This window comes from Colobus angolensis, unplaced genomic scaffold, assembly GCF_000951035.1.
Source record: "Colobus angolensis palliatus isolate OR3802 unplaced genomic scaffold, Cang.pa_1.0 Scaffold105, whole genome shotgun sequence".
NCBI lineage: Eukaryota > Metazoa > Chordata > Mammalia > Primates > Cercopithecidae > Colobus > Colobus angolensis.
Genome location: NW_012111475.1, coordinates 1,117,345 through 1,138,261, shown reverse-complemented (window position 1 = coordinate 1,138,261; position 20,917 = coordinate 1,117,345). Strand labels below are relative to the sequence as shown.

The window sequence follows — 20,917 nt, the reverse complement described above, 5'->3', positions numbered from 1 at the left end:
TTCCCGGGTTCAAGCAGTTCTCCTGCTTCAACATCCCGAGTAGCTGGGATTACAGGCATGCACCACCACACCCACCTAATTTTGTATTTTTAGTAGAGTTGTATTTTTAGTAGGTTTTAGTAGCGTTGTATTTTTAGGGTTTCTCTATGTTGATCAGGCTGGTCTCAAACTCCCAACCTCAGGTGATCTGCCCGCCTCTGCCTCCCAAAGTGCTGGGATTACAGGCATGAGCTATCGTGCCCGGCCAGTAGAACTCACACTTTTAATCTCTGCATTGTGCTTGGCATGGTAATAATGCCAGTATTTGCCAGGTGTAGAAGCCTAGGCCAGATAGTTCTCAGGGTCTCAGGGAAATGGGGGTTCTTGGGGCCATGCTTCCCCAGGAGCCTGGATTCCCTGCCTATATTGATCCCTCTATTTCTCCTCCAACCCTGGACACCTTCCTTGCTTTCTGCCCCTATTCCTAAGTTTATTATCTCCAAGGAGGTCGGATCCTTGTCCTGAAGTAGGGCCCAGGGCCTTGAAATGCTCTTCCGTGAGCTCAAGACTGGTGAGAGCAAGGACTGGGCTCCCCACCTGAGCAGAAAAGTGCATCTTGAGCCTGAGTGCAGTGGATAATGGAGGGAGATCAAGGGCAGTTCCTTTCCCAGGGCTCCCCACAGAATGCTGCTCTGCTCCCCAGCAGGATTTTCTGCCCACACACCTCCCAGCCACATTCATCACCCTTCTCCTCCAGAGCCAGCTTTAGAAGAGTTTCCAAAACTGTATCAGGTCTCCAGCCCTAGCCTAGTGAGGGGCCCTCCTTCCAGGCCTGGACCCCACCAGGGAGAGGCCTATCACAGAAGGCGGCACAGGTGGCCGAGAGTTGAGAACATGGTGGGGGCCAAGGTGGCTGGGGCCTTGGCTTCGTCCATCCCCATCTGGCATTTCCAGAAGTTCTTCTTTATATTGCACTGCTATGTTTCCTTGCTGCAGCTACAGCCCAGAATTAGTTTGAGGACTTCTGGTCATTTGCGGGAGAGTTTAAGCCAAATCAAAGTCTTGCCTGGTCTCCCCACTTTGCCCCCCACTCACAGGACCCCATACTTTAAAGACAATTTGGGTCCTTGATCCTGGCACCAAATTGCATTCATTCCCACTCTCAGCCCCCAAATAAGCTTCCTATGTGTCAGGCACTGTCCCTGTTCCTTCCAGTCAGACCATCCAGCCGAGCACACTGTATTCATGGCTGGCTGCACGGTCCCTGAGGGAGGGGCTGGAGGCCGCTGCCGGTGTTTGGCCCGGGGCTCACACTGCCAGGGCTTCAGTTAGCACTTAGCTGCCCAACTACCCTCCAGATGCTTGACTCATGGGCGCTGCTGAGCTTGCTAGCTGCAGAGCACCCATCCCGAGGCATCTGAGCCTGGCGAGCGGCCAGCAGGGACACCAGAGGAGCTCCAGCTCAGTTCTCAGACCCCCAAGGGTCACAGGGAGAGGTGGATGAGGTCAACCAGCTCAAGAGATCAGCATGCGGCTGCCACTTCCCAGACCCTTTGTGACCCCAGTGGGCCACCTCGAGGTGAGTGCACACCATGTAATCCATCCAGATCTCTGTAGCAGCCTCCACAGGCAGCTGCTCAGCCAAGTGGCAGGAACAGCAAGTGCCAAGGAGGCCTTCCAAGGTCATCTCTTCCATTCCCCTGCGTCCAAGTAAGAAAGGCCCAAGGAAGGAAAGGCCACATCCTTTTTTTGCATGCCCCTGTCAGTGACTCACAGTCCTGGTGCCTGGAAAGATCTTCTGAGTGTCTGGTCTCAGTCTTTCCTGTTGCGGGCCACGTTCGTCTCTAGTTCAGCTGTCACAGCAGTGAGAATGAGTGTCCTAGTGCCTTGGTCCTCAGTGACCTTTGTCTGGCAGTAACCTAAGGCACACCAGGGGAGGAGACAGAAGAGGGGAAAGGGAAAATCCAGAATGTTTTAAAAAGTGATTTTCTTCACGTTTACGTGGAATTTAATGGCGTACAAGTCACTTTCACCCCTGCTCCCACTGTCTCTTTGGGGTCAGGGTCAGGGCAGGTAATTTAACCTCTCTGGGCCTCAGTTTTCCCGTCTCATCTGTGAGATGTTAATGATGATGACACCATCCTCACAGGGTTGCCCTGAAGATTCCATGAGATATACGTGTAAAGGGCTTAGCCAAGTGCCATGCCTGGCACGTAATAAGCAGTCAGCAACATCCGCTAATGATGCAGGGAGGGCAGGTGCCCCAAATCCCAGTTAGCCAACAGGGAAAGTGAGGCTTGGTGATTTCAAGACTAGTAAATATCAGACAAAAACCAAGGTCACCTGACCCAGAAATCTAGGGCTCTGAGCTCACCCTCACCAGGATGCCTCTCTTTGTTGGGCATCCCTTTGGGAGGAGGAAAGAAAGGACAGTGGTACTTGTTCCATGTCTTTGGATGGCAAAACCCACCTTCTTTGAGCAGCCTCCCCAACTGCCTCTGGAACACCCAACAACAGACTTAGGGGCTGGCTCTGGTGTTGGGTCTATGCCGTTGTCTGCCTCCAACCCCAGGCCCCCACATCCACCCCTGCAGCCTGGCTTTCAGAGAGTCCTTCTGGGATATAACCATAGAGTAGGAAGTTAGCCTTTGGGATCTCAGCCATATCAGCCCCCTCAGCCTCCAGACGTCCCACCTCCACATTCTCTCCCTAACCCTTCCCAAGACCTGCCCTGGGGTGGGGCAGGCAGCATAGGATGTGAAAACCCTGGGAGCTATGGAGTATGCAGACCTGGGCTTAAATCCCAACCCTGCCACTTAAGGCCGCCAGACTTTCCCAGTCTCCTCATTGGTAAAAATGAGGTTAAAAAAAAAAAAAAGAACTAAAATCACTCCTAAGGGTACATCCCCCACTGGCCTAGAGGTCCCTTGGAGACTTCATTCACATGGTATGCCCATGACTAAAGAGCTAGGTGTTACCCCTCCCAGGGCCCTGTGGATAGGGATGGGCTGGGATAGAGGAGTAAAGCCCAGGGGCAGGGACAGCTACTAGTGGTGGGGTGAGCAAGAGGTGTTGGGAGCAGTGGGATTCCCCGATGTCCTTGGATTCACTGTACCTCCCCGGTTGCTTCTCTGCCTGGGGATTTCCTAATCCATGGCTTAAGGGGTGGTTCAAGGCTGAGTCCTGCCCCTGCCAGGCATTGAAAAGAGAACCAACTCCTCCTCCCCTACCCCACAGGTGAGGCTGAGGCTTGGGGGAGGACCCTGAGGACCTAGCCTGTCATAGTCTAGGACAAGTCTCTGCACAGCACTCCTCCCTGACTGGGCTAGCCCTGTACCCTTCCCTTCCTGCTCTGGGGCTGGCAGAGGGGCCTCTGAGGTGCCGGAGAAGGCATTTCAGCTCTGGGGGGCAAACACTTAGTGAGTACCTACTGTGTGCCAGGCACTCTGCCAGAGCTTGGAAATGAGAGAGGAAATTATGGAAGAGTCCTGTATGCATGAGGTCACAGAGTGGAAGGGGCAGCAGACAGCCCCATCAGAGCACCTGTCCTGCTAAAACGGGAACAAGACAAAATAGCAGCTGAGACCTGCCCGTCCATGACTGCACAAGCCTGGGGGGTTCAGGGGAGGTGGGGCTGGGAAGAGAATGATGTCATTGCTTTTCTCTGAATCTTTTCCCTGTAGCGGGATTCTTTGGGCCTTCTTTAGAGGCCTGACCCAGGGCAGGGGGCAGAACGCTGTTATACTTTGAGAATTCTGAATGTTCCAGCCTAGAAGGAATCATCTCTTACAGCCCAGTCTCCTATGTTTTATGTTTGAGGAGACCGAAACATAAGAGAGGGAAAGTGACTTGCTAGAGTCACACAGCCAGTTCAGTGCAGAGCTAGGAGCAGAAGCCTGCCCTGCTAACTCCCTGCCTGCTGTTCTTCCCACCCCACCCTAGACATAGCTACACACATGCACGCACACCAGGACCAGGATGGCACCAAGAGCACTCCGTGGGCTTCAGCTCTGGCCACTGTGTGTGCCCTCCAGGCAGGTGTGCTGGGGTGTGTGAGAGGAGACAAAGTGCAGGTCCTCGTGCAAAGGTGGGCCGCGTTTTGAATCCTTCCCATGCTGTAGACTGCCCTCCCAGCCAGGCCCACCTTGCAGGAAGTGGTCTCAAAATAGACTGTGTGAGACTATGGGTGGCCTAGTGTGCTGCTCCTCCCCATTACCGGGGGGAACCAGCCAAAGCATGGGTTCTGCTGACCAGTGTCACTACAGCCTAATCTTCCTGCTCTGAGGATGGCAGGTCCTATGGTAATAGCCAACCCTTATATGCACTTGCTCTGTGCCAGGCCTTGTTTTAAGTATTCACTGATTAGTCCTCATGGTGACCTTAATAGGTAGGCACTATCACTGTTTTCATTTTAGAGATAAGAAAAACAGACTACAAGGAGGTAAGTCACCGTCCAAAGAGAGAGACAGCCAGCAGGTGGCAGAGCCAGAACTGGAACCCAGGCAGCCTCCCTGGGAGCCACTCTGCCACGCTGTGAGTGGGGCACTGGGTGGTGCCTCCTCCTGGGGTGGGGTCGAGGGGACGGGGCTAACGGGCCGAATCCCGCAGGTGCCTGTGTCGGTGGCCATGATGTCGCCGCAGATGCTTACACCGCAACAGATGCAGCAGATCCTGTCACCCCCGCAGCTGCAGGCCCTGCTCCAGCAGCAGCAAGCCCTCATGCTCCAGCAGGTGAGTCTGGCCCCAGGACAGCTGGTCCCTCCTCCTCTGCCTGACCTGGCTCCTCCCACCCTGTTTACACCTCACCAAGGGCCCAAGCTGTCCCAGAAACCAGAGAGACTGCTCAGGCCAGACTGATCTGCATTCCTCTAGGGTAGTGGGGAGAGGTCAAAGGTCAGGCATCTCTCATGGCAGCCCTGCCCCCACAATACTCCCCCTCCTCCCTCCCTGCATGCTGGCCCCAATTCTGTCTCCTGAACAGGGAAGGGCAGAGTACTGGAACATCCTGTCACCTTGTCCCCTATGACCTGTTCAGGAGATCCACCAAAAGCTGGGAGGGTTCAGAGCTGTGGGAATGAATCTCCTCCATCCCTTGCCCCCTCCCTCCCCACCCAGACCTGCTCAGGGCCCCTCTAGGCTGACTGGGGAGAGCCAGGCCATGTTTTAGGGAAACTCCCTTCTCCTGCCCCCAGGAGCCCAGATGGGACAGGGCTGGGGTTGTTGTGGGGATAGCAGTCCCCTGCCAGTGGTAACCTTCCCCCACCCCCCCAGCTGCAGGAGTACTACAAGAAGCAGCAGGAGCAGCTCCACCTGCAACTCCTCACCCAGCAGCAGGCTGGGAAGCCACAGCCCAAAGAGGTAAGGGGCCGTAGTAGGGTCCCCCACCGCCCTCACCCCCTGCCCGGAGGCTGGATGTCTAGAGCCAGTCAGGAGGGAATTGCCTTGCAGGAATAGTAGAAAAATCAAGAAAAGGTTGAGGAAGAGGATCAAGGAGCAGTGTGGGAGAAATGAGAATGGTGGTTCTTGCGTGTCTCCATCTCCCCTCATCCTCGTTCGTTCTTTCTCTCCTTGCCTCGTGTTGTTGTCTCTGTGCACACGGGTATAGACAGGTGTGTACGTGTCACCCCTGTGTGTGGCGTCTGCCGGGCCACGCTTGTGTGCAGCTGCCCTGTGGTCACGCCATCTTCCTGTACCCTTGTCTCTTCGTGACCCAGCACCTCAGCCCTCCCCTCCTTGTCCCGCAAATCTCCGAGTCCCTCAGCAAACCACCTCCCCTTACCTCAGCCTGCCCCCAGCTTCTTCCCGTTCTTGTCGTGACTTGCCCAGCCACCCCTCAGTCTCCTCTCAGAGCTCCCCAGACTACACCCTCTGCCCCATCGGAGCTTCTATACCAGGCCCTGGTGGCCCTTCTCCCCTGGGTCCCAGACCTGTACATCTCTCCCGCTGCCCAACCGCAGTCCCAAGCTCTCAGTTTCCTCTTCCCGGAAGGCTGCCCTGACACCCAGGCATTCTCCAGTACCCCCAGCCTCCCCCTCCGCAGTCTTGTAATTGCTGTGTTATTGGCAGGTAAATCTCTAGGCTAAGTTTATCCTGTGTCTCTGTATTGAATAGCTAGCCCCCACCCTACCCCATGCTTCCCACCCCCAGCAGGCAGGCAGAGACATCTCTGCCTCTCAACCCACCCAGGACATGCTTGGCTTCTGGGGCGCAAAAGAGACTTGCTGACAGCTTGACTTGTCAGTGCCTGTGTGAAGAACTGAATGGGTGGGGGTAGGTAGAGTGGGTGAGCCAGCAAGCACAGGGCGCCTGGGCAGTGGTGATGTGACTCTTCTCCAAGCCTGGATCCCAGTGAGTCCCGTCAGACTCCTTGATTCTCTGTATCTAAAAAGCAAGAGAGGAAAAGAGCTGGGGGAGAGAGAACTCCCTCCCCAGAGCAGAAGGGGGGCACCCCGGGCATGTAGGAAGGGTGCCCTCCAGGCAGGAGCGGCCCCCAGAACCTGACAGGCTCATCGATCATTGTGATGAGGCCCCCCCAGGCGTGCACAGCTGCGGTGCAGGGAGCTGAAGCAGCGGAAGGAGAGAGGCGGGAGGAGGGAGGGCGTCGTGCTGCGTGTCTGGGTCTGGCTGTGTGTGTTTGCGCGCGTGCGTGCGTGCGTGCATGCGTGTGTTTACTGCGAGGAGGCATGCAGCCTTATGGAAGCTGGGCCGGGAGCAGAGACACTGCAGCTGCAGACGCCACAACGACAGCTCCAGGGGCTGACAGGCCCTGGGAGGGGGTGGCCGCAGGGTGGGGGCCAGATGGCATGCCTGAAGCTGATGGCACCCCTCTCTGCCCGCCCCCTCGGGCCCCTCACCAGGCGCTGGGGAACAAGCAGCTGGCCTTCCAGCAGCAGCTCCTGCAAATGCAACAGTTGCAGCAGCAGCACCTGCTCAACCTGCAGAGGCAGGGGCTGGTCAGCCTGCAGCCCAACCAAGCCTCGGGGCCCCTCCAGACCCTTCCGCAAGGTGAGCGCCCATCACTCCTCCCCTCCCAGCCCCAACCCCACAGCCCTGCCTGTACCCAAGAGCTGGCAGCCCCTGCTGTTGGGGCCAGGTAGAAAGCCGAGCATTCGTGGGGCCCTGCCAGCCTCCCTTGTCTCTCCCACAGCAGCTGTTTGCCCAACAGACCTGCCCCAGTTGTGGAAGGGTGAGGGTGCCCCCGGGCAGCCTGCCGAGGACAGCGTCAAGCAGGAGGGGCTGGACCTCACTGGCACGGCCGCCACCGCTACCTCGTTCGCCGCTCCCCCCAAGGTCTCACCCCCTCTCTCCCACCATACCCTGCCCAACGGACAGCCCACTGTGCTCACATCTCGGAGAGACAGGTACGGGGCCCAGGCTGGGAGGGGCACCAAAGCCCTCCCTGGGGGTGGACCTGGCCCCCACCGCCCCCCCCAGGGCTGACTCTGTGATGGGGACTGGGAGGGAGGGGGTGGAGCCCAGGGACCAGAGGTTCACTCCCTCTCCGGGGTGTACAGATGGTGCTTGCTTGGCCACTAGGAAATCTGTATTAGGGACAGAAATGTCACCAGCAGGGGAGCTGGTGCTCAGCTGACTACAGGGCCGCTGGGGTCTTCAGGGTCCCTGATCGGCCGCCTCCCTGCTGTCCTCCCAGCTCTTCCCACGAGGAGACCCCCGGCTCCCACCCCCTGTACGGACACGGAGAGTGCAAGTGGCCAGGCTGTGAGACCCTGTGTGAAGACCTGGGCCAGTTTATCAAGTAGGTGTCACCCCTAGCCCCTCCCCCAGCAGCCTTTCCCCACAGGGCCCCTCCCCCATCCCTGCCCTCTGCTTGCCCCTTCTTGGGGCCCTCCTCACTAGCTGTACTACTGTCCTCACTCCAGGGGGTTCTAGTTCCTTCTCTGCCCCCCACGGACTCCCTGATCCTCCCACTCCCTATCCTGTCTATATTTCTGGGCCTGCATTTCTCCGACCCCATCCCCAGCACAGCGTGCGGGTAGGAGAAGGAGAGGACAAACATAAGCATTTCTCCTCCCCCCACCCTCCCCAGCTCCTCTCCAGCCTCAGCCCCGGGGAGTGATGGCGAGTGACAGGCTGAGGGCCACAGACAGGCAGGGCGGGAGGTGGACAGGCGGCTGGCAGCAGGCGGCCAGCTGCCACAGCCGTGCCAGGCTCTGTCACTGACTGATTAACTCCACTGTCTCCCAGACCCTTGCAGCATCAGGGTCAAACAAATTGTTTTCACGCTTCGTCAGAGGTTTACTTAATTAGTTCATTTGCAATTAGATCTCTCTGTAGCTGGGATTTTAGCAAAGACATCAAAGGAGGCTGACGAGAAGGGAGAAGCCTTCCTCCATTGCCCCGTTTTCCCACCTCTTTCTCTTCTTTGTATCTCTTGGTCTGTCTGCTTTTCAGGCCGTGGGTGGGATTAGAGGATAGGATGGGAGGATGGTGGCAGCAGGGAAACCGGAGGCAACTTTCTCTCCTCCCTTCCCCTTGAAGACACCTCAACACAGAGCATGCCCTGGATGACCGGAGCACAGCCCAGTGCCGGGTACAGATGCAGGTGGTGCAGCAGCTGGAGATCCAGGTGTGGCCCGGAAGATGCTGGGGAGGGACATGGTGGGCTCCAGCCCCTGCCCACCCACAGCACTGACTTGCTAGGTGGGCTCTGTTGGGAGGGTCTCATGGAAGGGTCCTATGGTCAAAGCCACCATCTTATGCTTTCTAGGTCCTAATGACCATGGTTGTGAGGTGAGGACAGCTGGATTCTGAGGGGTAAACCAAGGTTGGGGGCGTCTCTGCTGGGAGGTCCAGAAGAGACTCATGCTACATAGAAACGTCAAAAATAATATTAACAGCTAACATATGGGGCACTTACTTTGTGCTGTACTAAATACTTTATATAACTCAAGGAATCCTCTCAACAACCTTATGTGGTGGGTACCGTTATTGTCCCCATTTTCCAGACGGAGAAAACAGGCCCACAGAGCTCACGTAACTTGCCTGTGAGCAGCAGAGTTGGGATTAGAACCCAGGAAGCCTGGCTCTCCCAAGGGAGCCTCCCAGCTCTTTGGGAGGGGACACTCGGCAGCACAGGGTTCCTAGGAAGCTACTCAGGGCAGCTCCTCTGTGCTCACCCCTCTCCCTCCAGCACCTGCCCGTCACCCTCAGCCCTGGCGTGAGAGGGTGGTCATGAAAGACCCATTGAGTTTATGAATGGGGTGTCTGAGCCATTCATCCATTCCTGCATCTGCATTCAGTATGTGAGGCCCTCACACACAAGTGCCACTGCACAAGGCACAGTGGCCGCCCCCTGCGGGTGGGGAGGAAGAAGACCCCCAACATGTAGAGGCAGGGATAAGCTCCAGCCAGGACGCACTGGGAAGGCTCAAATGGTTGCCGTCCAGGGGAGAAAGGGAGAGGCTTCGTGGAGCTGGCAGCCCCTGAGGGGCAGAGCATTGCTGAGGCCTCCCTGGAGAGGGGGAGAGAGGGAGCCGGGATGCTGAGGCAAGGAGGCGAATGGGGGTGTGAAGCGGTGACCTTCTGAAGGGCCTGGCGGTGGAGGGATGGGACAACACTACCTCCAGGGTTCAGCCTCCTGCTCACCTCCTGCCTTGCCACCCTCCACAGCTCGCCAAGGAGAGCGAGCGGCTGCAGGCCATGATGGCCCACCTGCACATGCGGCCCTCGGAACCCAAGCCCTTCAGCCAGCCAGTGAGTGCTGCTCCCCTCCCCGCCCCTCCCAGAGCCTTCCACGGACCCGGAGCCTTGGGACCCCCACCCTCGGGCACTGGTCTCAGTACCCTCCCCGTTGCTCACAGCTGAACCCGGTCCCCGGCTCCTCCTCATTCTCCAAGGTGACCGTCTCTGCAGCAGACTCGTTCCCAGATGGTCTCGTGCATCCCCCGACCTCAGCCGCAGCCCCTGTCACCCCCCTACGGCCCCCTGGCCTGGGCTCTGCCTCCCTGCATGGTGGAGGCCCAGCCCGTCGGAGAAGCAGTGACAAGTTCTGCTCCCCCATCTCCTCAGGTGAGGGTGGGCTGGGGTCCGCAGGGTGATAGCAGAGTGAGGCTGTTTTTCCCAGCTGAGCCCCATGTCTGGCTGTCTCATCCTCTGCCTGTCTCCCCAGAGCTGGCCCAGAATCATGAGTTCTACAAGAACGCCGACGTCCGGCCCCCCTTCACCTACGCCTCCCTCATCCGCCAGGTGAGCAGGGCAGGTAGGAGGAGGGTAGGGAATGGCACACAGGCTGCTTCCCCAGCCCCCACCACACCCCTGCCTCCAGGAGGGTCCTGGGGCCAAGCAGTGGAGCTGTCCCGCTCCCTCTCACATGGCCCTCTTCCCTCTCTGCTATGCGGGGCTATCCTGCAGGCTGGGCCCCGTCAGCCTGCTGGGTAGGGTCATGTGTCTCTGAGGGTGTACACACTGCTCTTCCTGCTGACACCCACCTTGACATTTGTGTGCTGATTTCCGTGTACACAGCACCCCATGATAGACTTAGAGTCGCTCTTTGTCTGTCTCCTTCCTCTTTCCTCCCTCAAGCCCATGATCTTCATGTCACCAGTGTTCACATAGTATTCACACTCAAGCGTGAACATACATGAACACATATATTCTCCCTGATACCCACACAGGCATGTACACCCTCACACACATTCTCTCTCTCACACACACACACTGTGCTTAGTGTGCCTTTTGCCAAAATGAGGATAAATTCCAAACAGCCTCCACCTGGTGGATGTCTCGCCCAAGAAAGACAGGACTGACTGCTTTCACCCTCAGTCCAGGGCTGGGTACTAAAGGCATTTCCTCTCCAGAAGCAACTCCAGTCCTTTTTGTAAATATATAGCCCTTGGAAGCTCCTGCCCTCTTTATCCTTGGCCGGGCTGTAGCCAGCCTGTGTCTCTCAGGAGACCCACCAGCCACCACCCATCTTGTTATCCACACATTTCTGAGCAGGTCTTCTCACAAGGTGAGCTCGGGGCCAGGCAGAAGGGAGAGATACTGGGCGAGGGAACCCAGAGCTGTGACCCTTCGAGGCCCAGGCTGACTGTCCCTTTGCTTGTTCCTTGCCCACAGGCCATCCTGGAAACCCCTGACAGGCAGCTGACGCTGAATGAGATCTATAACTGGTTCACCAGGATGTTCGCCTATTTCCGCAGAAACACTGCCACCTGGAAGGTGAAGCAGGCCCCTTCCACCTTCTGGGCCCCAGTCACCCTTGGACTTACCATATCCCGTGGAGACCAAGGCTGCCTAATAATTAGTTCCCTAAACAATTAGTCCTGCAGAAACAGCCACCCAAGGGCCCAGCCAGGGCTGCGTGCCCACACCCACCTCAGCAGGAGCTGTGGATTGTTCCATAACCACCTTTTAGGGATCCCTTCCTGCCAGCCTGGTGCTGCCTCCTTTCTGGGAAGCAATCCTTCTCTAGGGCACACCCCCAAGGGCCCCAAAGATGCCAGCCCCATGAAGTAGGGCCTCTAGGAATTGTTGATGCCCAAGTTGGCTTAAGGTACATGTTCTAAAGCCTGGGCTGGGGCTAGGAAGGTGCAGGTATAGACACATGGATGGACCAAGAGCCGTGGACCACACACTGGAGCACTGACAGCACTCACAGCCCTCCCCAGCACTGCCGTCCCTGGCAGGAAGATAATTGTCTCTATCCAATTAGTCATTTCAACACCTTCAGCCATAAGTTTTCCTGGGAGAGCAGAAGCAGGCAAGAGGGGGACCCTAGAAAAATGGGACACAGAGATGCTAGGGCACTAGGCCATTTATTTTTCTATAACCAAAAGGGGTGTGTGTGTGTGTGTGTGTGTGTCAAGGTGGGAAGGTGATATCTAAATTGGGAGAGTGGGCGGGGGCCGGGTGGGGTGGGGGGAAGGAGGAGAGAGTGTTGGCCCCTGCAGGGAAGCTTAGACACGGGGAAGGACTCTATCTCAGAACCTTAATTGGATCCCTGGCTCCTGAGTCCCCCTGCTGGCCACTGAAGAAACTGCAGTTAAACGGGCTACCTCCCCCAATCCCACTAGGTTTCAACAAGTGTCACTGAGCCCCTCCTCCCCACCAGCGCCCAGGACTTGGTGGGGTCTGCACAGTGCCTGCCTATCTTTTCCCTGGGAGTATGCTAAATGCAGCCGAAGGGACTGCATCATGACCTTCATATCCCCATACCCAATTCCCAAAGCTTGGGAGAAGCTGGGAGGCTGGGACAGCTGCTCTCATTGGCTGTGAGTGATGTCATTTTCTGCCAACCACATTCCTGCCCTCTTTCTGAGCCAGCAGGGCTTGCTTGGGACCACCTGGTCCAGTCTCCAACCTCCAAGTCAGTTCAGATACCAGATTTTTATAAATGATAGAGCCCTACAAATGTAAGGGATCGTTATAATTATTACCTAATGTTGAATAATGCATATTAATCCTTTGCCTTTAGGGGTAGCAATATAGAGCCTCCTTTCCATAAGACAGCCTCCTTTTTGGGGGCAAAGTACTGCGAAGCCACTTTCCTTCCTTCCTTCTTTCTTACCTGTTATGCCCTGCTGCAATTAATTCTTCTCTAGAGGTCAGATTCAGTGACTTCCTTAAACCACTCAATGACCATCCTGAAGCCACCCCCAATATTCTAACCCTGCCACCCTTGCCCAGCCCAGCCTTTGACATCTCTGTGGTGTGTTTCTCCCTCTCCTCCTAGTTCTTCACCCCCATCTCCCCTCACCTAGTCTAGGGTCTAGTAAGAAGCATCTGGGCTGGGGAAAGTGGTGGTGACTTTCCCTGTTAGCAGTACTCTGCTGCTGCCTTTGTTGCCCGAGGAAACTGCCTGAGCCTTCCTCATGGCACAACAGAATCCATCCAACTTGAGGTCCACTTTGACCTTCTGGTTTTTTTCAACCAAATTCATTCATGTTACTTTGGAAATACGCCGTCTACACCCAACTCTGCTTCCCTTCTACCTCTACTTTCCACTCATTTCTCAGCCCCTCAGGTCATCTCTCCTCCTCTCCCACATTATTTGTGCTTCCTTCTTTCCCTTCTTCACCTTTGCTGGCTCCCACCCTGAGATACTTTCCACCTCAGACCAGGGCAGAAGGGTTGGAAACCGGCATGGTGTGGGCCCAGCCAGCTGCCGTTCATCCAGGGACGGAGCTGCCATCTGCCAAGCTGATGGTCCTTGCTGGCCCTCCCTGTGTCCATCCCCTCCCAAGGCCCGTGTTGTGGGCCCGTCCTTTTGTTTACGCAGCCCCCGCCAGACCCCTTAAATTGCCGTTAATGTTTCAGCGTAACGAATTAGTCTCTCATCACGAATCAGGCTTCGAAATGAGGGAAAAAAGCCCCGGTGAGGCCATCCTCGGAAATTGGGGTCATTCTCATTTGCAAAGCGGAGGATCGGAGCCCCGTAATGCGGGCAAATTTATTCCGAGGCAGGAGCCCCGGCGTGATTAGGCCCTTTGTAATTATCGCTCCAAGAGATTCCACTCCAGCCGCCCGCCTCCCTCGTGGATTAGCAAGCGAGTCGGAAAAATACACAGGATTTAATTAGAGGCAAATTAAAATTGGTAATGAAATCGGGCCAGTTGCAAGTGGCAAGAGTTGGAAGGGAGAGAGGGAGAGGGGATCTCCAGGGGCACGGGCTGCCTGCCCTACCCGCTTTCTTCCCCGTTTAGAAATGTAAAGAGGAGACAAGGATGGGGACGAGGCGGGGGAGGCTAAGGGAGGACAGGTAACAGGGACAGGGATGCAGGCAGGGATGGTGATAACCGGGAGCTGTCGATGGGGGCAGTGCAGATGAGAGAGGAGGGTGCAGGGACAGGACTGAGGGACAGGATGAGGCGGGGCAGACTAGGGCCCTTGTGCGGGGTCCCATGGCGATGAAGGGGGGAACTGGGTCAAGCACCCCGCCCTCACCCAAGCATCCTACAAACCAGATGGCCTCAATTCTTGAAGTTATCCTTCCAGGAGGAGGTGGGATGGACAAGGTGACTTATCTTCTTTCTCTCCACTTTCTGCCTCTCAGCTGTCAACCCACACTCTCCTCTCTCCCTGTTTATTTCAACAAGTATGTATGAGGCCTCTACTGTATACCTTATGCTCTCAAAATATAAGCTGCCTGTTCTGAGCCACAGCTCAAAGCATGGCTCCCAGGCTCCTGTGGGTCAGTGGAGGTGGCAGTGAGGGTTTGTGAGTTCTTTCCCAAACTCTTAAAAGCTTAGTGGAAATTCTGCATGCACCTGAGATAAAGCATCCTGGGCTTGCAGAGATGCTGGGGCCCGAATGTGATCTGCTGCTGATCCAAAGCCCTGAGTAACAATTACATGTGTCTTTGATTAATAAAGATGATGAAACAGACTATTACTAACTAGATAGCATTTAGTTAGTAGACAGAACTTTCCAAGATGCGGCAAGGAGAGAGGAGGCAGCTAATAAAATGGGTCATCCATGGTGAAGAGGCTGGGAGCCCCTGGCTCTATGGAAAGGGTAGGGGCCTGCCTTCCCTTTGGTTGGGTCTCCTTCCAGCCCACCCCCCTCCCCTGCTCATCCCTGAGCTGGGGAAGGTGGGTCACTGCTGCGTGGGACATGGGATGGGATGAGGACTGTCCTGTTTGTGCTTGGCCAAGCAAACCACCTCTGAGCTCCTCTTCACTGCACCCACAGAATGCCGTGCGCCACAACCTCAGCCTGCACAAGTGCTTCGTCCGCGTGGAGAACGTCAAGGGTGCCGTGTGGACTGTGGACGAGCAGGAGTATCAGAAGCGGAGGCCGCCAAAGATGACAGGGTACGTGCGTCCAGAGCTGGGTGGGGTGTACCTGCCCAGGGGGCAGAAGCCAGCTCACCCCCACCCCCTGCCTCTCCAGGGTACCCATGTGCACCAGATCCTTCCTGGCTGGGGGAAGGGGTGTGGGGAGAAAGGAGCAGAGGAGACTAGTGCCTGGGGACAGGGGACTGGAATCTGGACGTGATGGATAATCAGAAGGCAGACATTTATGTCCTCTTCTGTCCTCGTTCTGACTGAGGGAAGGGGCCAAGCGGGAGGCCTGGTAGCAGAGAGAGACGGGGGCCCCAGGTAGCCCTGGCTAGAGCTGACACACAGGCAGATGCTGGCCAACGGGCCATGGGTGAGGGGCTGCCACCCCCAAGACACCCGCTTTCTCAGCTTATCAGGATGACGAGACCTCTGAGGTCCCGGGACCCCACCAATTCATCTTACGGCAGAGGAGGGCCCGTGAGGGCCAGGGGCTGGCAGGAGGCCCCAGAGCAGATTTGTGGCAGAGCTGGTTCCAGGACCAGGTCTCTGCCCTCCTAGTCTTTTGTGCTCGGCTTCACCACCTGGCAGTTTATTTATTTATTATTTTAATTTTATTATTTTATTTTATTTTATTTTATTTATTTATTTATTTATTTATTTTGAGAAGGAGTTTCACTCTTGTTGCCCAGGCTAGAGTGCAATGGAGCGATCTCAGCTCACTGGAACCTCCACCTCCCAGGTTCAAGTGATTCTCCTGCCCTAGCTTTTCGAGTAGCTGGGATTACAGGTGTCCGCCACCATGCCTGGCTAATTTTTTTGTATTTAGTAGAAATGTGGTTTCACCACGTTGGTCAGGCTGGTCTCGAATTCCCAACCTCAGGTGATCCACCTGCCTTGGCCTCCCAAAGTGCTAGGATTACAGGCGTGCACCAGCGCACCCGGCCTAGTATTTTTTTGAGAGGGAGTCTTGCTCTGTTGCCCAGGGTGAAGTGCAGTGGCACGATTTCGGCTCACTGTAACCTCCACCTCCTGGGTTCAAGCGATTCTCCTGCTTTGGCCTCCCGAGAAGCTGGAATTACAGGCATGCACCAGCACACCCAGCTAATTTTTGTATTTTTGGTAGAGACGGGGTTTCACCATGTTGACCAGGCTGATCTCGAACTCCTGACTTCAGGTGATCTGCCCGCACCGGCCTCCCAAAATGCTGGGATTACAGGCATGAGCTATGGCACCTGGCCTCCACCTGGCAGTTTAAACGGAAACTGAGGAGCCTGGGACAGGGTCAGGACCTCCCTTTTGGCTTCCACGTAGCAGCAGTGGCCTTCTCCCCACCCCAGATACCCCCACCCCAGCCACCTGCTTGCTGTGCCCCTTGGGCCAAAGCTATTGGGTAAGGAGAACAAGTTAGATGGATGTCTCTGAGGTGTGGGGTGTCTGCTCCCCTCAAAGATGCCTGCTCTCCAGGCTGGAGCCTTTGCACCCCAGGCAGTGTGGGAGCGTGGAGAAAGGAGGGAAGCCATGCCCTGGTGAATGCCCGGGGCCAGTCTCCAGGCCGGGTGTTGGCATGTCTCATTACTGACTTACATCAGAAGACCTGGCTGCACTTGCACCTCTGCTTTCACCAGTTTGGTGACCTTTGGCCTCTTCCTTAGGCCCTGTGAGAGCTCTGTGATGGTGTCATCACTGGAAGAGGGACAGCCCTCAGCCACTGCTTCTCCTGTCCCAACTCCCAAACACCTTCCTGTGCAGAGAAGCCTTCTGTATGGAGCATGTGGGGACAGGCTGAGCATATGTCTGACATGTCCCAGAATCTAGGATGGCAAGACAGTGTGGGCAGAATAGGTGTGTAACTACTGAGGCTATAGATCGGACCTTGCCAAACACTGGAAAATCTAGACCGGAGAGAGAAAACGGGTGGGGGGCAGCATGCTGTGAAGGCAGACATTGGGGGGATGCCAGTTCCCACTTCCCAGCTCCGAGACCTGGACAGGTCCCTGAACCAAGCCCCCTGCATCCACCTGTGAAGGGGCTGCTCCTGGAGGGCCAGTTCAGTGTGAGGACCGAATCAGACCAAGCACACACACAGCTCCAAGACAGTGGCTGATCCGCTCTGGCCTCCTGGAATAGGGAATGGGACCCATTTCCAGCACAGGCCTTGACTTAGTGAGAGTAAAGAGATGCGCATGAAGAGCTAAGTGAATGAGTGAGCCAAAGATGGCCTTCTCTGTCCTCCAGGAGCCCCACCCTGGTGAAGAACATGATCTCGGGCCTCAGCTATGGAGCACTTAATGCCAGCTACCAGGTGACCGGCCCAGAGCCCACCCACTCACCTCTACCTCCCGCCCCCTTGCTTTCTCATACAAGAGACCCTCATCCTCCCCTGCAGAGGACTGGCCAAAGGAGGGAAAGAGGGTGAAGACCCAAACTCTCCAAGACCCCACCTCTCTGCCCCACCCCAACTTGGGGCCAGTCTCCTCGTCTGCTTTCAAGGCTGGGTTCAGACAAGGCAGGCAGCTGGGAGGATGGCATACCCATAGCATCCCCTTTCCTGGTTTGTCAGTCTGGGGATTTTCTGTCCCCTGGGAGAGGGGATAAGCCAGGCCCAGGTTCCAGGAAAGCTGGGAGGTAGGACGTTGGGGGTCAGAGTTCCAGCCATGGGGGAGGGGTGCTACATTCAAAGGCTGAGTTGGGGCTTGGGGTTGCCCAGACCTGCCCGCCCAGGGGGCCAGTAGCAGACACGCAGGCGGCTCTCTAGCAGATGGGGAAGGCACAGCACTTGACTGAGTGTGCCCCGTCCTGTGGAGCTATTGACGAGGCCCAACCCTGTGCCCCTCCAGGCCGCCCTGGCCGAGAGCAGCTTCCCCCTCCTCAACAGCCCTGGCATGCTGAACCCTGGCTCCGCCAGCAGCCTCCTGCCCCTCAGCCACGATGATGTGGGTGCCCCCGTGGAGCCGCTGCCCAGCAATGGCAGCAGCAGCCCTCCTCGCCTCTCCCCACCCCAGTACAGGTGAGCACACAGCATGGACCCCCACCCACCCCAGTGCCCCTCAAGCACCAGGGAGGAGGCATCATCCCCCACTCTGGGTGGGGTTCCCCATCCCACCCCCAGCACACCTCTCCCCAGGACAAGTGGCTTCTCTCTTCCTTCCCTCATCAACCCTCTCAGCCCTCCCATGTCCCACCTGCCTGTTCTTACCCCTCTCCCTACCTCCCCACCTTCTCTGCCCCCTCTTTTCTTCCTTTCCTATTTTTCCTCCTCCTCTCTTCTCCCTCTTTTTTTTTTAAGATGGAGTCTCACTCTGTCACCCAGGCTGTAGTGCAATGGCAAGATCTTGGCTCCCTGCAATCTCTGCCTCCTGGGTTCAAGTGATTCTCCTGCCTCAGCCTCCCAAGTAGCTAGGATTACAGGCACGCACCACCACGCCCAACTGATTTTTTTGTATTTAGTAGAGATGGGGTTTCACCATGCTGGCCAGGCTGGTCTCGAACTCCTGATTTCAGGTGATCCACCAGCCTCGCCCTCCCAAAATGCTGGGATTACATTGTGAGCCACCTCGCCTGGTGTCTCTTCTCTCTTTCTTCTCCTTCCTCCACTCACTCATCTCCCCTTTGCTCCCCTCTTCTCTCCTCCCCAACCCAGAGCAGTCTCTGCCCCAGCACCGGCTTTTTTTGAAGAGAGCCCTAGGGGAGATCAGCCCTCAGGGCTTATGTGATCCTGGGGAGGGGGCTGTCAGCACCCCACTGTGCTCCAGAGTTGTGGGTGCGTTTGGGGGGCAGGGGGCAGAGGGGATCAGAGAACAGCCACCGGGTGCCCATGCCATACTTCTGCCTCAGCCACCAGGTGCACGTGAAGGAGGAGCCAGCAGAGGCGGAGGAAGACAGGCAGCCGGGGCCTCCCCTGGGCGCCCCTAACCCCAGCGCCTCGGGGCCTCCAGAAGACAGAGACCTGGAGGAGGAGCTGCCGGGAGAAGAACTGTCCTAAGGGCCTGTAGGGACCGACAGGGCTGGGGTGAGACCCCTCCCTTCCAGAATCCAGGCCCCATCTCCCCTCACTCCACAGCCCCTCCCGAGCCTCAAGGCAAGTCCAGGACTCAGATGGGGGAGGCCCGGGCCAGCAGCTCCCAGTGTGACCTGACAAAAACACGGGGCAGGGACGGTCCCCACCCCCAGGGACACAGCCCTGGTCTGGGACCAGTAGAGGACACGGAGGGTTCAGACCCCTCCTCAGACCCTCCCCACATCTGAAACCGCCTCCCCCCAACCACCAGCAGCAGCAGGGCCCTCCTCCCCCACCAGCTCTCCCCACAGGGCCCCTCAGCACCATGGAGACCCGCAGGCGGGGCTTAGCCACCCCTGTCAAACCCAGGGCCCCCTGGCACCTGGCTCTGGCCGTGTTTTCTGGCCAGAGGCCCCCACTTTCCTAACTCGTGCTCCCTTCCGCCTTCTTTTCCATACTGTGAAGAAAGAACTCTCCACCCCCAGCTCCCACCCTGCCGTGGCCTGGGTGGAGGAACTGAAGTTCCAGACCATCCCCAGAAGAAACAGCCCCCTCTGCTGCTGGGGTGGGACTGTGTGTGCCCTGTGGGGGTCCGTGTGAGCAGGCCCACCTGGCTCCAGCCCCGCCCCCAACCTGAGACAGAACCAGGCTGAGCCAGGCCTCCACCCCCACCCCCACCCCTGTTTGCTGGGGGCTCCTCCAGCCGCCCCCACAGGAAGAGGCCTGGTACCGCCTCACCCACAGAGGTCTGTGCCAGGTGTGCTTCTGCAGGTGGAGCCAAGCTCCCCCTGAGGCCAGAGGCGGGGCCTGGGCCGGGAGCCCAGGAGAAGGCCAGGCTGGACCCCCGCTCCACACCCACATCCAGTCTACAGGCCTCTCTGCAGTCCTGTCACCCTCCCTCAGCTCCCCTGCCCTGCCCACCTCCCACCCCCGCCCCTCCACCTGCCCCAGTTAAACGGATGACCAAAGACCTTTCTTATGCCGGAAGCAAAAACCAAAACTTTTTGTTGGCTTTTTCCTTTGTCGCCTCCCCAGCACCTGCCCTCCCAGTCTCCCACCTCGGCCCCAGGCTGGAAGCCCTCCCTCCACTTAAGTTATTGTTTTAAACCAAAGTTTACAGTGTCTGTTGGTGGCCAAGACCCTCTCTCTCCACCCCTCCTCCATCCACCCCAAGGACCCTGGGGCTCAGTGGAGGCAGGGCCCTGCTCCCCTCCCCTCTGCTCCTGCCCAGCCTGGGGGAAGGAGAAAGGAGGGGAGGAAGCAGGTTCTCACCCTCTCGGGAGTGGGCACGGGAGCCCTCCTCCCCGACCCTGGGCTGCTTCCTGGGGGCTCTCCAGACCCCTCTCTAGGACCAAGTCACTCATTGTGCTGGGAGTGTGGATTCCAGCAAAAGAGCTGGAAAAAAGTGAGACTCTCCACAGACCCCCTATGGGGGACCCCAACTCAAGGCCAAGGACTGGGTGTATCGGATGCTCATAACACCCCTAGCCTGGCCCCTTTACTGAGAAGACTCCTTGGATATTTCCCAAGAATCCCCCACATACACCCCTCACAAGCCACCCCTCCTGAGAGGCAGGGGGCCCTCTGCCCCCTCCCCGTGTATTCCCCACCTGTGTTCCGTTTGACCAGCACAGAAATATTAAACGTCCTCTATTCACCGGGCCCTGTGTGTGTCGCCAAGATGCGGGAGGGGAGGGGCATTAAAGCTGAAAGATCGCTCTGCTGGGGGAGCCTGGGCAGAGCAGCTGCAATGTGAGGGTCGCTGTGGTGGTGGTTTCTGTGAGTGAACGGAATGAGTAGCCATACAGGGGAGTCCCAGTCCTTTGCCCTAGTTCTTTCACTAGTTTGAAATCCAAGTTCTTGCCGGAGTGTTGAAGCAAGGCAGCTGATTTGCTGCAGGGATGGAGAGGACCACTGCTGCAGGATTCCTTTACCTGTGTCACCGGCTCTGGAGACGTCCACCCCCATGCCCAGGTGTCCTTCCGGGCCCATTGTCCATGTCTTCGAGGGGGCTGCCTGGATAGGTGTGTGTGTAGTCGTGCCCCGGTGTGGCAGTGGCACCCTGAAGCAGGACCATTAGTGTGCATGCACACCCACGTGGCACATTGCGGTGACCATAGTCATCATAGTCGTAGAGGGCTCATGGCGGAAGCGGGATCATTCAACCTATACAAAGGGGACCCTGGATAGACCGCCA

General features: G+C 57.1%; 1 protein-coding gene across 3 annotated transcripts in view; it reads left to right on the top strand.

The window, feature by feature from the left end:
- Window positions 1-20,382, top strand: part of FOXP4 (forkhead box P4) — a 34,868-nt gene extending 14,486 nt beyond the window's left edge. Inside the window, exons 3-16 of one of the 3 annotated variants that reach the window (XM_011943943.1) lie at window positions 4,588-4,710; window positions 5,257-5,337; window positions 6,837-6,984; window positions 7,127-7,340; window positions 7,631-7,735; window positions 8,479-8,566; window positions 9,610-9,693; window positions 9,801-10,008; window positions 10,109-10,185; window positions 11,059-11,160; window positions 14,632-14,753; window positions 16,959-17,025; window positions 17,561-17,730; window positions 18,558-20,382. In XM_011943943.1, the coding sequence (XP_011799333.1) occupies window positions 4,588-4,710; window positions 5,257-5,337; window positions 6,837-6,984; window positions 7,127-7,340; window positions 7,631-7,735; window positions 8,479-8,566; window positions 9,610-9,693; window positions 9,801-10,008; window positions 10,109-10,185; window positions 11,059-11,160; window positions 14,632-14,753; window positions 16,959-17,025; window positions 17,561-17,730; window positions 18,558-18,705 (1,737 nt within the window). In that variant the 3' untranslated portion in view covers window positions 18,706-20,382. Of the gene's footprint in view, window positions 1-4,587; window positions 4,711-5,250; window positions 5,338-6,836; window positions 6,985-7,126; window positions 7,341-7,630; window positions 7,736-8,478; window positions 8,567-9,609; window positions 9,694-9,800; window positions 10,009-10,108; window positions 10,186-11,058; window positions 11,161-14,631; window positions 14,754-16,958; window positions 17,026-17,560; window positions 17,731-18,557 lie in introns of all 3 variants that reach the window. The other 2 variants (XM_011943950.1, XM_011943934.1) reach the window with 2 other exon arrangements.
- The last annotated feature ends 535 nt before the right edge of the window (window positions 20,383-20,917 follow it).